The sequence below is a fragment of the Cupressus sempervirens genome, chromosome 7 (genome assembly GCF_028749045.1).
Source record: "Cupressus sempervirens isolate cs-2001-9-10 chromosome 7, ASM2874904v1, whole genome shotgun sequence".
Lineage (NCBI taxonomy): Eukaryota > Viridiplantae > Streptophyta > Pinopsida > Cupressales > Cupressaceae > Cupressus > Cupressus sempervirens.
In genome coordinates this window covers 282,734,301-282,747,255 of record NC_143124.1, presented here as the reverse complement: position 1 = coordinate 282,747,255, position 12,955 = coordinate 282,734,301, and the positions used below count along the sequence as shown (strand labels likewise).

Below are 12,955 nucleotides of genomic sequence, written 5' to 3'. Positions count from 1 at the left end.
CTATGCTCTGTAACTTCTGAGCAGGAAGCTTCTTCAAAGAATGTATGGAAAGAACTACTTACTTGGATAGTTTATTTGATGTGATAAAGGAACAACACAAAATCACCCCAGAACCTATCAATTTAGCTACTTCGTCCATACAATCTAAAACCTTGTTCTGCAAATCAGCATTTACATCTTTCATCTGTTTCAACTATTTAATGAATTTAAGCATAGGTTTAAGGTTTATGCATTCTCTGTCATTTGCAGAAATGTTGTTGAATCTTTTTAAAACATTGGTGATCGCCAAACACCCAACAACAACCCAATGCCTTCTATCTCACGGTGTAAAACTCGCGTCTTGAATTAGTATGCCAACACATTCACAAACTCATGTTTTGAATAATATTGCTAACACATTAAAAAGTGCCTCAAGCTCTTCATATCCTCAACATTCAAATATGAATTCATAAACTTTTTGCTTCTTACATTTCTACTGCCACTGCAAACATTAACTTTAAAAATGGGGAATTAAAATATAGACAAATTCCATGTTGCCAATGTAGACGCCTCTTGCCATAATAATACATAGATCTCATGCTATACCTGTTCTCATTTTTTTTTGTTTTGAGATTTCTATGCAGGTATTTTCATTCATATTTTTAGTTGCTTTAGAAATTCACTTGTGTCCATCATCACATTTGGTAGTTTATAAGTCACCATCATTAATAGAATATTACCAAATCTTTCTAGAACAATAATAGTCCCAACCTCTTAATGCAATTTGTATAGACTGCCAATCCACCATCTGTACTGTTTGTAGATAATTGATATTGTGTCAACTGATTCATAGAATTATCATGCATCAAATTACCAATACAGTGATGCATAATTTTGGTTTCTAAATGTAGTTCAAACATGACTATCAGTTTAGACGAGTTATATGAATAATGCACTCTAGATTTGCATATTGAGAGTCCTGTTATGGTTGATTCTATATTTTGCTACACCTGTCATAGTTTATGCATGAGAGCTCTGAGCTCTATAAAAGTTATAATGGAAATTGCTTAAGGTAAAAGGAAACGACCTCTTAACATAATGTAATTGGTGCTAGAATAGCAATAAAAACTTATTGTGTTTATGTAACTTTTGTGTTTAAAATATGAGTGCCCTATTTTTCTCAAATTTTCCCCTATTTTTCATGTCTTTACTATTGACGTAGTCAGTGTGCCAAGTTTAATAAACATGTGTGTTGATGTAGTCACTACGAAAATTTTAATATGTAGGCCACACATGTTGTAAAGAACCAACGAAGTGAACAATTTGAAGTCCTCAGAATGAATGTTTTCCAATTCAAGACCTGTTTGTGATTCATTGTAAGCTTGAGGTAAGAAGATTTTTGTTGTTGCCAAGAAAGATGTACCATGTCACAGGATGAGAACAAACCATTGATTTAATATGAGGTCAATGGTACTTGTTAGGCACTTCAATATCGAATAGGGGATAGAGGAGTTCAGTTCTAAAACTATTGAGAGAAATTCATTGATGGCCAATTTATTAAATTGATTTGTTATAAAAAAATCTTACATATTTTAAAACTTTGCAGTCTCCATCTTAGTTAATAATAAGGATTTACAAATTGGGTAAACATTCTTAATTGACTTTAAAAATGCACAATTGGCTCTTAGTAAATGTACTTGGTATTTCACTGATAAATTACCATTTAGAATTAAAAATTTGTCAATGCATAAAATTTGTAAGCAAATGTACATATACAAAATAAGAGAATAAAGATGGAGAGAAATGTTGTAAAAGATATCTTTATTGATTACGATTTAGGGTCATTATGGTGTGAAAGGATACAATTATGTTGAGAAACAATGCATTACTGCATTGCATTCCAGCTAGAATGGGGTACAATAAAAAGAAATGATTTTTCTAAAACTTTCAATTCCGTATATTTTAATTGTGAAAAGAGCAAACTAATTTTAGAGATAAGATATGAAGAAAGTAAATTTATAATTTAAACAATAAATAAATGATAAACTATCACATTTCCTTATAATAGTGTCTCAAAATGGTTCCTCCTTTTTTTCCTATATTGATTAGTACTGTTTTCACACTGAATTCTACAAACATAGTATTTTTGAATTTATTTGCAAGGTTAGATCATAACTTTTAAAATTATGAATAGATAGATTGATTTACTGACCTCCTTGAATGTAGGTTGTTAAACAAATGCAAACAAATAGAACCATAAGCAAGGTCTGAATACAATATCTTATCCGATTACAGACTGGTACATTCATCACAGTATTTAAGTTTAAAAATGATGAATGCTCATCATATTTTATAAATATATGCATGTATTCTTTAAATTTGAGAGGTACAACTTGATAGGAAAGATCTGTCTGTACAACAGTAAGGGTTGGATTATGGAGACACTAATTTCTAAGGATCCATAATTTGAAATGAAATTTTGGTGGCAAAGAGACTAACACTGTACTATTTTCTAAAAGCTGTAGTTGACCTTTTCAGTGTCTGGCTCTTTGTCAGAACTCAGTCTGTGTCATCGTCAGAACTCGGCCCACTCGACAGATCTGTGGCAAAATTTTGAGCATTCGGCACAAATGCGTGACTCGAGTCTAAACACTCGCTACCCAGCATAGTTTTGTGACTCGGGCAAAAATCTGAATAGGATTCAATTCCTTGGAGTGGAATCCGAATATCTTCTTCTGATAAAAACATTGCTAATACTCGGGAAGCTAATGGACGTCTTTCAGGTTCTTTTTGAGTGCACCAAAGAGCTATTTTAACTGCTCTTAGTATGCTACTTGAATTTAAACTATCAGTGATGAGCAATCGAGGGTCTATTAACTCATGAAGCCGGTCCTCTTTATATAACCCCCATGCCTGCATTCATACACCAAACCATAAAATAAATCATTATAATAGTTCGATGAACCCCCGACAAAATACTGCTGTACTGAAAATGTATGCAAGGATAAATTTAAAATGCTCAAAGTGTACCAGCGGATTTTTTAATTCGACAACTCCTTTGCCTGAAACGACATTTAAGAGCGTCAATCCAAAGCTGTAAATGTTTGATTTCGCATTCAGGCAGCCTGTGAAATCATACTCAGAATCTAGGTAACCGCTGTAGAGCCAAACAAGGAAAGGAAAATGCATTAGTCAGCTGCCAAAATGATAACTTTACTCGTCCCCAAAATTTGCCAGTGCATAAAGTAATCATTTTCGTTCCTACGAAGACTGAAAGGACCAGGTGAATTTACACTGTTCCAGGAGGACCCGATGTAACGTAGCCAGGATGTTTATTTAAATCCTTTAGAAACAAGTTGCAATCTGCAGAAATCTCCTTGTTGGCGTATTGGGCGTCATCCGGTTGCATTATTCGAGCTAGGCCGAGATAACAAATCTTGGCTTTCCAATTCTCATCCAGAAGAATGTTATTGGGTTTAATGCCTCTGTGTACTATACTGACGTGTGCACTTTCGTGAAGATATGCAAGTCCTCTTATTATGTCCAATATAATCCTCTGTCTTATCGACCAGTTAAGAAAAATCTCATTTTTATCTGCATATAACCACTAGACCTATTAAATTATTCGATATAAACCAAGTCTCTTATTGACCAGTCAAGAAAAATCTAATTTTTTTCTGCATCTATCACTAGACCTACTAAAGTATTCGAGATAAATACTCCAATAACGTTGAAAACAGACAAGTTAAATGAACTGCAGTGGGTACTCACCAAAAATGGCGGTTGACAGGTTTCGTGGGAAATAATCATAGACAAACATCATGTCTTCGTGGCAATATCCTACGAGCTCCACAATATTTCGATGGCGTAGCTTTGTCAGAATCTGCAGGTCGCTTATCCACTCTGTTTCGCCTTGACGAGCTTCTATTCTCAGGATCTTTACTGCTACTTCTCTTCCATCGGACAGAATTCCCTTTAAAAGATAACATAAATATGTATTTACAAATTATTAACTAATTAGAATTGTTTCAAGACTATATTTGGCAGTTCGATTTGAAAAGAAACTTACGCGGTAAACAGTCCCAAAATCTCCGCTCCCTATTTTAAGAGTAAAATTGGCAGTTGCCTTTACCAATTCATCGCGTTTGAAATTAATTAGAGATTTGTACTTCTGGATCTCCTGAATCTCCTCGATGTTCCGGATGTCCTCCATGAACAGTTCTGGTTTTTGAGACTGCCTTTTAAATATATTCGGAATTTTTTTTCTAAGATATTTTCCAAGCCCGAGAGAGCTACGTGGTGGCATTTCCAGTTGTTCGAACTCATTTACCCCATTATTTTTATCCTGTGCCTGAGAAGAATTAGTGTCTGACTCTGATCCTTCGAGCTCTTTTTCACAACTCTCCTCATTATCACCTGCATACATTAATTGAAAACTTCTTAGTGACAAAATTGAATCGAATCGACAAAGGAATCAAGGATGGGAATCGAATTAGTATCTTACTCTCTGTATCTTTAGATTGATCAGAGGGGTCTCGTTCTGTTGCATCAAGGCAAATATTCTCCTCATGCCCTCCTAGTTCTGCCAAATTAACAACTCTATTATATGTATGATCAACATTCAATTTATTTTATCTTTCTATAAGTGTGGGAATATGTAAATTTTCAAGAAGATCAGAACCTGCAACATTATTTTGCTCGTGATAGAAGGTAAATGTGTTCACGGTCAAAACTTGCATTTGAAGCATCAGATCGGCTTTCATAGAGTCAACTTTGCCCCGAACATAAACAAGATCATCGCGGATCTTCTTTGTTAACACGAACCTTTAGTGTTACCCAACAAGTGTCATTAAAATGTATAAATATTTCTGAAATAACAGGAAACTACAATTAAGTCAACGCATCAGAGCTATGCTCTGTTACTTCTGGAATCTGAAGAGGAAAGTTTCTCAAAAGAATATAAGGAAACGAACTCCTTACTTGGACAATTTATTCGATGTGATGAAGGAACAACACAAAATTGCACCAGAAACTATCAATTTAACCGCTTCCCTCATTTCTTCTAAAATCTCTTTGTGCAAATCAGCACTGATATCTTTCATCTGTTTCAAGTATTTACCCAGCTTAAGCATAGCAATAAGAAGGTCGATGCATTCTCTGTCATTTGCAGAGATGTTGTCGAATCTTTCTAAAACATTAGCTATTGCCAAAAACCCCACTGCAACCCAATGTGCGTTCCCCAATCCTTTCAATACATCTACCGCCATTGAATGTGCCTCGGTAGAAAGTTGAGACTTTGAGAATTTCTACATCAAACAGCGGAAAAATAAAAGCAGTTAACATTGGAAGGAAGTATTTGTACACTGTTCTTGATTCTAAACAAACACAATATTTCAAGATCCCGATTACCTGATCCGTGAACATTTTCGCGCCCTCTGAAATACCATCAAAGAATTTAGAAAAATCTGCGGCAACTGGCTGCACTAGATCCGTTAACTCTGTTCTACTGTCAATTACTTTGGAGCCCAAGCCCTGTAGGTATCCTTATAAATTTTAATTCCATTACAAATAATGGCAGAAAGTAAAAGCAGAGAATTGATGAAAATGCGCCGTACCTGGTCGTTGAGAGCAGACAAAACATTGTCGATGCAACGGATGAGGAGATTGAGGGACGCGCTAGAGAGGCCAGTCGTAGAAGAACGCTTGCGTGTAACAGCACATGGAATTTGGTTATCCGGAGCGGTACTCGTTGAGGAGTTAGTCATTTTGTTGCTATAAAAAGGTTCCCTCAATCAGGATGAAATCCTAGAGTAAAAAAGAAATAAAAAATCAGTGATATTGCATACCATACTACGATAATGGATATAACATCTTACAGATCTGGACATATCAGTAGCGCTTACCTTTTTCAATAACCCACTGAATTTTGAGAGATGTGGGAATTCATGCTTCTTCAAAAGCCCGATCTTGCATTTCTAACCGCTTGCTCTTCATAAAGCCAGCAACTTCGCCACATCATTGAAAGACGCGTATAATAGCGACTTCTGCATCTTCGCAGAGCTTTCCATAAGAAAGATCACAGCAATTCCACAAGGATTATGTCGCATTGAATTTTCATCAAGAAAATATATTTTTCTACTTTTTGAATAAAAAATTAAAGAACCGAGTCGAAGAGTCGAAAGAGGAATGATGGAAAGGAAAACGCGTAGTCTGTGGATTTTTTTGTGTGTTTTCTTATGGAAAGTTCCGCGAGGATGCAGAACTCACTATGCTACGCGTATTCTCTGATGCTACGAAGAAGATGGTTTTATGAAGAATCGCCATCTATTAATGCGGGAACGGAGTTTTGATCAAGACGCGGCAATTCGCGTGACTCAAAATTTCGCTTCCCGGCATCGCTAGAACGGCCTGCACAAATTTTGCATTAAGACATCTTTTCTCTAAGATGACAATTTGTTAGATTCCTATTTTTCTTCTTCTTTTATGTTGCCGGCCTGATTGAGGGATAGCTCGCTAATCGCATCAAGATGAGTCGCACACATACTCCGACCACGACTGGCCTTTCCAGCTTGTCCCTCGATCTGCTTATACGCTACATCGATAACGTTTTGAAGGCTATAGTTAACCAGGGGCAGGTGCACAAAATTAGTTTCCTTTTTCTGCTTTTATTGTCTTCCATTTCGTTTGTAATGGATTTAAATTTTGTACGGACTGCATATAGGGCTCGGGCCGCAAAATAATCGAGAGTGGAACAGAGCTAAGGGATTTAGTGCAATCTGTTGCTTCAGATTTTTCTAAATTGTTTAATGGCATTTCAGAGGCCGCGAAAATGTTCTCGGATCAGGTAATTCTGGTCTCGATGAATTTGTTTGTAGTTTAGAAGCAGGAACAACGTACAGTCATTTCCTTCTGATGTTCTAAATGACATTTATTTTTCGCTCTTTGATGTAGAAATTCTTGAAATCCCAGCTTTCTACCGAGGCACATTCAGTGGCGGTAGATGTACTGAAAGGATTGGGGAATACACATTGGGTTGTAGTGGGGCTTTTGGCGATAGCCAATGTTTTGGAAAGATTCGACAACATTTCTGCAAATGACAGAGAATGCACAGACCTTCTTATTGCTATGCTTAAACTGGGTAAATACTTGAAACAGATGAAAGGTATCAGTGCTGATTTGCAGAAAGAGATTTTAGAATGTATGAGTGAAGCTGCTAAATTGATAGTTTCTGGTGCAATTTTGTGTTGTTCCTTTATCACATCGAATAAATTATCCAAGTAAGTAGTTCGTTTCGATACGTTCTTCGATAAACTTTCCCACTTAGGAGTTACAGAGCATAGCTCTGTTTCATTAATTTAGTTGATTGAGATTCTTTAATATACACTACATAAAAAGAAAGAATTTTTTTTAGGCTTTAGTGACATTTGTCCGTAACTCCGAAGGTTTCTGTTGACTAAGAAGATCCGCGATGAACTTGTCTATGTTCGGGGGAAAGTAGATTCTATGAAATCCGATCTTATGCTTCAGATGCAATATTTAACCTTAACGACACTTACCATCTCTAACCGGCCGTATAATGTTCCAGGTTTCGGTTTTCTTCCAATTTTTTATCTTCCCACATTTTGTTAACATTTACAATTAGTTGAATATTGATTACCAATACAAGTGAGGCGTTGATTTGGCATAACTAGGTCGGAACAAGGAGAACAATTGTCTTGCAATAATAGATCAAGACCCCTCCCAGCAATCCAAAGATACGGATGGTAAGACACTAATAGTAATTCGATTACTTAACTTTGTCGCGTCGATTCAATTTTATGATTCAGAAGTTTTGAATTTATGTAATCAAGTGAGATTGACGAGTGCTATGAAACAGAGGTCGAAGGATCAGGGTCTGACTCTGTTTCTTCTGAGAGAGTAGAAGATAGTTATAATGGGGTAAATGAGCCCAAACAAGTCAAAACGCCCCAACGTAGCACTTTTGGGGTGGGTAGACTTCTGAAAAAGCGGATTCCAACATTATTTGGATTCCAAAACCCTTCAATCGAGTTCCAACGCGACGAAATGAAGAGGGGAACAAAAGGGTTCAGAAAAGATTCCGTCAATATGGAATCAGTAATTCTGGTGAAGCAGATCCGAAAATTTCCAGTCGAGTTTAAACGCGACGAATTATGGAGGGCGACAAAAGGTTTTGCAAAACCGTTAGGGAGTGGTAGTTTTGGGAATGTGTATTACGTAAGTATCTTCTGAAATCAAACTGTTGAATATTGTCTACAAGTAACTGTGATTAGTAATTAATATGTAAATACGATTTCTTCTCCTCTTTTACAGGGAATCCTGTCTGATGGAAAACGAGTGGCAGTAAAGATGATGAGCAAAAACAGCCAACTAGGAAAACCAGCGTGGATGCGCGAGTTGAGGACTCTACCAAAGCTACATCATCGAAACATCGCTGAGCTCGTGGGATACTGCTTTGAAGGCAATATGTTAGTCTACGACTATTTCCCACGAGACTTGAGTAACACCATTTGGCGTAAGTACCAAAGTGCCGTTCCTTTACTTTGTCTAATTTTAAGCCCTCATTGGATGGCTTCCCTCCGATATATAAATAATTTAATCATCATATGCAGGGTCAAATGAGATGACTATTGACTGGCCAACAAGACTCAAGATTATAATGGACATAACAAGGGCACTCGCGTATCTTCATGAGGGTGCAGATGTGTGTATAGTGCACAGAGACATTAAACCAGGTAACGTTCTTCTGGACGAGAATTTCACCGCCAAGATTTGTGATTTTGGTCTTGCTCGAATAATGCAATCGGATCACATTCAACATTCCAACATGGTGGTTTCGACGAACGGTTTGTCGTTTCTGAAGGACGCAACTGATTTTTCTAGCCATGAAGAAACTCGAGTTGCTGGAACATTGTAAAATCGCCTTATCCTTCAACCCTTCATAATTACGAAAATGATTAGTCTAAGCAGTATGACAATTTTAGTGGAACTAGAGTAATGTTTTAATTTTGGGCAGCTGACTAATGTATTTGTTTACCTCGTTTGGCCCTACAGTGGTTACTTGGCTCCTGAGTATATTGCACGTGGTCTGTTAAGTACGAAATCAGACATTTACAGCTTTGGAATCACGGTGTTAGAAATCGTCTCTGGCAAACGCAGTATCGATGTCACAGATGACCTGATGCTCAGGGAGCACGTAAGAATTAAACTGGCATATATCGTTACCACCAATATTTGTTTGTAGAGGGTTTGGCAAACTAGTTTAGTGATTTAATTTATGGTTTGGTCATGTGTGAACGCAGGTGTGGAAGTTACATGGGGAAGATCGACTTCATGAGCTAATCGACCCTCGATTACTGAAGACTGATGGTTTAATTGATTCAAGCAGCATAATAAGAACAGTTAAAATAGGTCTCGTGTGTACTCTAGACGAATTTGAAAGACGCCCATCAGCGTCACGAGCATTAGCAATGCTTTTATCAGAAGAAGATATTGCTGTTCCCACCCAAACATGGAGTCACACAACTCTATGGAGTGGTCGCTTTTCAGAATCAAGTGATGAGAGGGGTGTGTATGTGCAAAATCATGGTGTACCAAATTATGATCTTAAGTGACAGTGAAAAATCAGAAAATCAGGGTTATGTCAACTTGACACATAATTTTAAAAAGTGGTTATAGACTTTATATCAAAAAGTTGTAAGAAAATAATCTGTAGGAAATTGAATGTAGTTTCTAAACCACTAGGCCTTATCAGGAGAAAAAAATAATTGATTGGTCAAAAATTTGAATTTTAATGTAGTACTACAAAAATTTCAAAGCAAAAATAAAAAGTAGGTGTATGTCTGACCACCTTAATCAAAATCAAATGATAATATTTTTTTAATATACTTATAGATATAAAAAGTAGACTCATGCCCGGATGTGACGCATATTTTTTGGTATTTTTATTCCAAATAAATAATTAAATATGAATTTTTTACCAAAACTTTTTCAAAAAAAAAAAAGTCTACCACCTTAACTAATAGAAAATTTTACCAAATTTAAATTTTTTTTTCTTCTTATACTAGGCGAAGCATAGAATGTGACGCAACTTTTAGATTTAAAAAATGTTATACCGTTTGAAAATTATAGCTGTTTTTCAATCAATATGTCAATCAACACTTTACAATAATCTTCATTGATAATTAACTAATAAATACTTATCGATCTCAGAATTTGATAGAAATTATATTGATGGAATCTCGAGAGCGATATTAAAAAACTATTTTCGTTTCATTCAATTTCAATAAAAATAACATTGTCAGACGACTACCCGAAGTCTAAGTATCACTAAAACTCTCTTCAAACATGTCTTTTGGGTTGACCAGGTAAGCTTGGTAAATACAAAGCCTAATCGGATATCAGATTTGAAATCGGATATTGAATATGATATCCGATATGGCTAAGTGAATTTTGGCGAAAATTTTGAAATCCCAAACCATTTTGGAGGGAAAACCGGATTTAAGAATTATAGCTTATGATTTATAAATTATTTTTGTTATATTACTATGTAAATATGTATTATAATATATTATATATATATATAATAATGTAATGTAAAGATATAACATATCATATATTAATATATAATAATATATTATGTTATTCTCATTATAATCTATAAATATAATTTATATTATTATTATTTTTACTAAATATAATAACGTAATATATATATAAGTACGTTATTAGTTTATATATAATAACGTAATATTTTTATTAAATATAATAAAGTTTTATATATATATATATATATATATAATAACGTAATAATTTTATTAAATATAATAAAGTAATATATATATGTTATTAATTTATATTATAACGTAATATATATTATAACATAATATTTTATAGCTTATGATTTATAAATTATTTTTGTTATATTACTATGTAAATATGTATTATAATATATTATATATATATAATAACATAATGTAAAGATATAACATATAATATATTAATATATAATAATATATTATGTTGTTCTCATTATAATATATAAATATAATTTATATTATTATTATTTTTACTAAATATAATAACGTAATATATATATATAAGTATGTTATTAATATATATAATAACATAGTATTTTTATTAAATTATATATATATATATATATATATATATATATATATATATATATATATGTTATTAATATATATAATTATATTAATATGTATGTTATTAATTATATATATGTATATTATAAATATATATGAGTCAAAGGGGGTCATAGGTCCCTTCGACCCATTACATAACAACATATGTCCCTAGGGGTCCTATGACCCCTAGTGACATATTAGAATCGTTCTTATGGATCGAAGGAGGTCATAGATTGACTTATGACCCCTTTCGACGCATTACATGACGACATATGTCCCTAAGGGTCCTAGGACCCCCTAAGGACATATTAGAATCGTTCTTATGGGTCAAAGGGGGTCATAGGTTGACCTATGACGCCATTCAACCCATTAAATGATTACATATGTCCCTAAGGGTTTAGGACCCATAGGGACATATTAGAATAGTTCTTATGGGTCAAAGGGGGTCATAGGTTGACCTATGACCCCCTTTGACCCATTACATGACGACATATGTCCCTAAGGGTCCTATCACCCCTAGGGACATATTAGAATCATTCATATGGGTCGAAGGGGCTCATAGGTTGACTTATGATCCGCTTCGACCCATTACATAATGACATATGTCCCTAGAGGTCCTAGGACCCCTAGGGACATATTAGAATCATTCTTATGAGTCGAAAAAGGTCATAGGTTGACCTATGACAACTTATGACCCCCTTCAACACATTACATAATGACATATGTCCCTAGAGGTCTTGGGACCCCTAGGGACATAGTAGAATCGTTCATATGGGTCAAAGGGGGTCATAGGTTGACCTATGACACCCTTCGACCCATTACATGAAGACATTTGTCCCTAGAGGTCTTAAGACCCCTAGGGACATATTAGAATCGTTCATATGGGGTCAAAGCGGGTCATAGGGTGACCAAGGACCCCCTTCGACCTATTAAATGATGACATATGTCTCTAGGGGTCCTAAAACCCGTAGGGACATATTAGAATTGTTCATAGAAGATCATAGGATGACCTATGAACCCCTTCGACCCATTAAATGATGACATATATCTTTAGGGGTCTTAGGACCCCTAGAGACATATTAGAATTGTTCATATGGATCAAAGAGGGTCATAGGTTGACCTATGACCCCCTTCGACCTATTTAATGATGACATATGTCCCTAGGGGTCTTAAGACGCCCAGGGACATATTAGAATTGTTCATATGGGTCAAAGGGGGTCATAGGTTGACCCATGACCCCCTTTGACCCATTACATGACGACATATGTCCTGAAGACCCCTAGCAACATATGAGAATCATTCTTATGTGTCAAAGAGGGTCATAGGTTGACCTATGACCCCCTTCGACACATTACATGACGGCATAGGAACATATTAGAATTGTTCATATGGATCGAAAGGGGTAATAGGTTGACCTATGATCCTTTTCGACCTATTAAATGACGACATGTGTCCCTAGGGGTCCTAGGATCACTAGGGACATATTAGAGTTGTTCATATGGGTCAAAGGGGGTCATAGGTTGACCTATGACCCCCTTTGACCCATTACATGATGACATATGTCCCTACGACCCCTAAGGACATATGAGAATTGTTCTTATGGGTCAAAGGAGATCATAGGTTGACCCATGACCCCCTTCAACGCATTACATGATAACATATGTCCCTAGGGGTCCTAAAATCCCTAGGAAAATATTAGAATCATTCTTATGGGTCAAAGGTGGTCATAGGGTGACCCATGACACCCTTCAACCCATTACATGATGACATATGTCACTAGGGGTCCTAGGACCCCTAGGGACGTATTAAAA

The 12,955-nt window shown here is 35.5% G+C and overlaps 2 protein-coding genes across 4 annotated transcripts; one reads left to right on the top strand and one right to left on the bottom strand.

Moving 5' to 3' along the window:
* Positions 1-2,295: 2,295 nt before the first annotated feature.
* On the bottom strand, positions 2,296-5,946 carry LOC149546532 (uncharacterized). Of its 3 annotated transcripts, none has more exons than XM_089794612.1 (11): positions 5,883-5,946; positions 5,595-5,784; positions 5,389-5,511; positions 4,960-5,285; positions 4,661-4,803; positions 4,484-4,561; positions 4,049-4,395; positions 3,751-3,952; positions 3,273-3,573; positions 3,010-3,136; positions 2,296-2,892 (listed from the first exon to the last, which is right to left on the bottom strand). In XM_089794612.1, exons 2-11 carry the CDS (start codon positions 5,742-5,744, stop codon positions 2,539-2,541), a joined length of 2,151 nt encoding a protein of 716 aa, XP_089650738.1. In that variant the 5' UTR covers positions 5,745-5,784; positions 5,883-5,946; the 3' UTR covers positions 2,296-2,538. The 3 variants fall into 3 exon arrangements, with proteins under 3 accessions (XP_089650738.1, XP_089650739.1, XP_089650740.1); XM_089794613.1 differs by having other exon boundaries at positions 5,595-5,751; positions 5,883-5,945; XM_089794614.1 differs by having other exon boundaries at positions 4,112-4,395; positions 5,883-5,942.
* Positions 5,947-6,333: 387 nt separating this feature from the next.
* On the top strand, positions 6,334-9,878 carry LOC149546531 (uncharacterized). Its single transcript, XM_089794611.1, has 10 exons — positions 6,334-6,614; positions 6,701-6,823; positions 6,931-7,256; positions 7,422-7,564; positions 7,671-7,742; positions 7,856-8,214; positions 8,311-8,512; positions 8,610-8,910; positions 9,052-9,193; positions 9,300-9,878. Exons 1-10 carry the CDS (start codon positions 6,507-6,509, stop codon positions 9,609-9,611), a joined length of 2,088 nt encoding a protein of 695 aa, XP_089650737.1. The 5' UTR covers positions 6,334-6,506; the 3' UTR covers positions 9,612-9,878.
* The last annotated feature ends 3,077 nt before the right edge of the window (positions 9,879-12,955 follow it).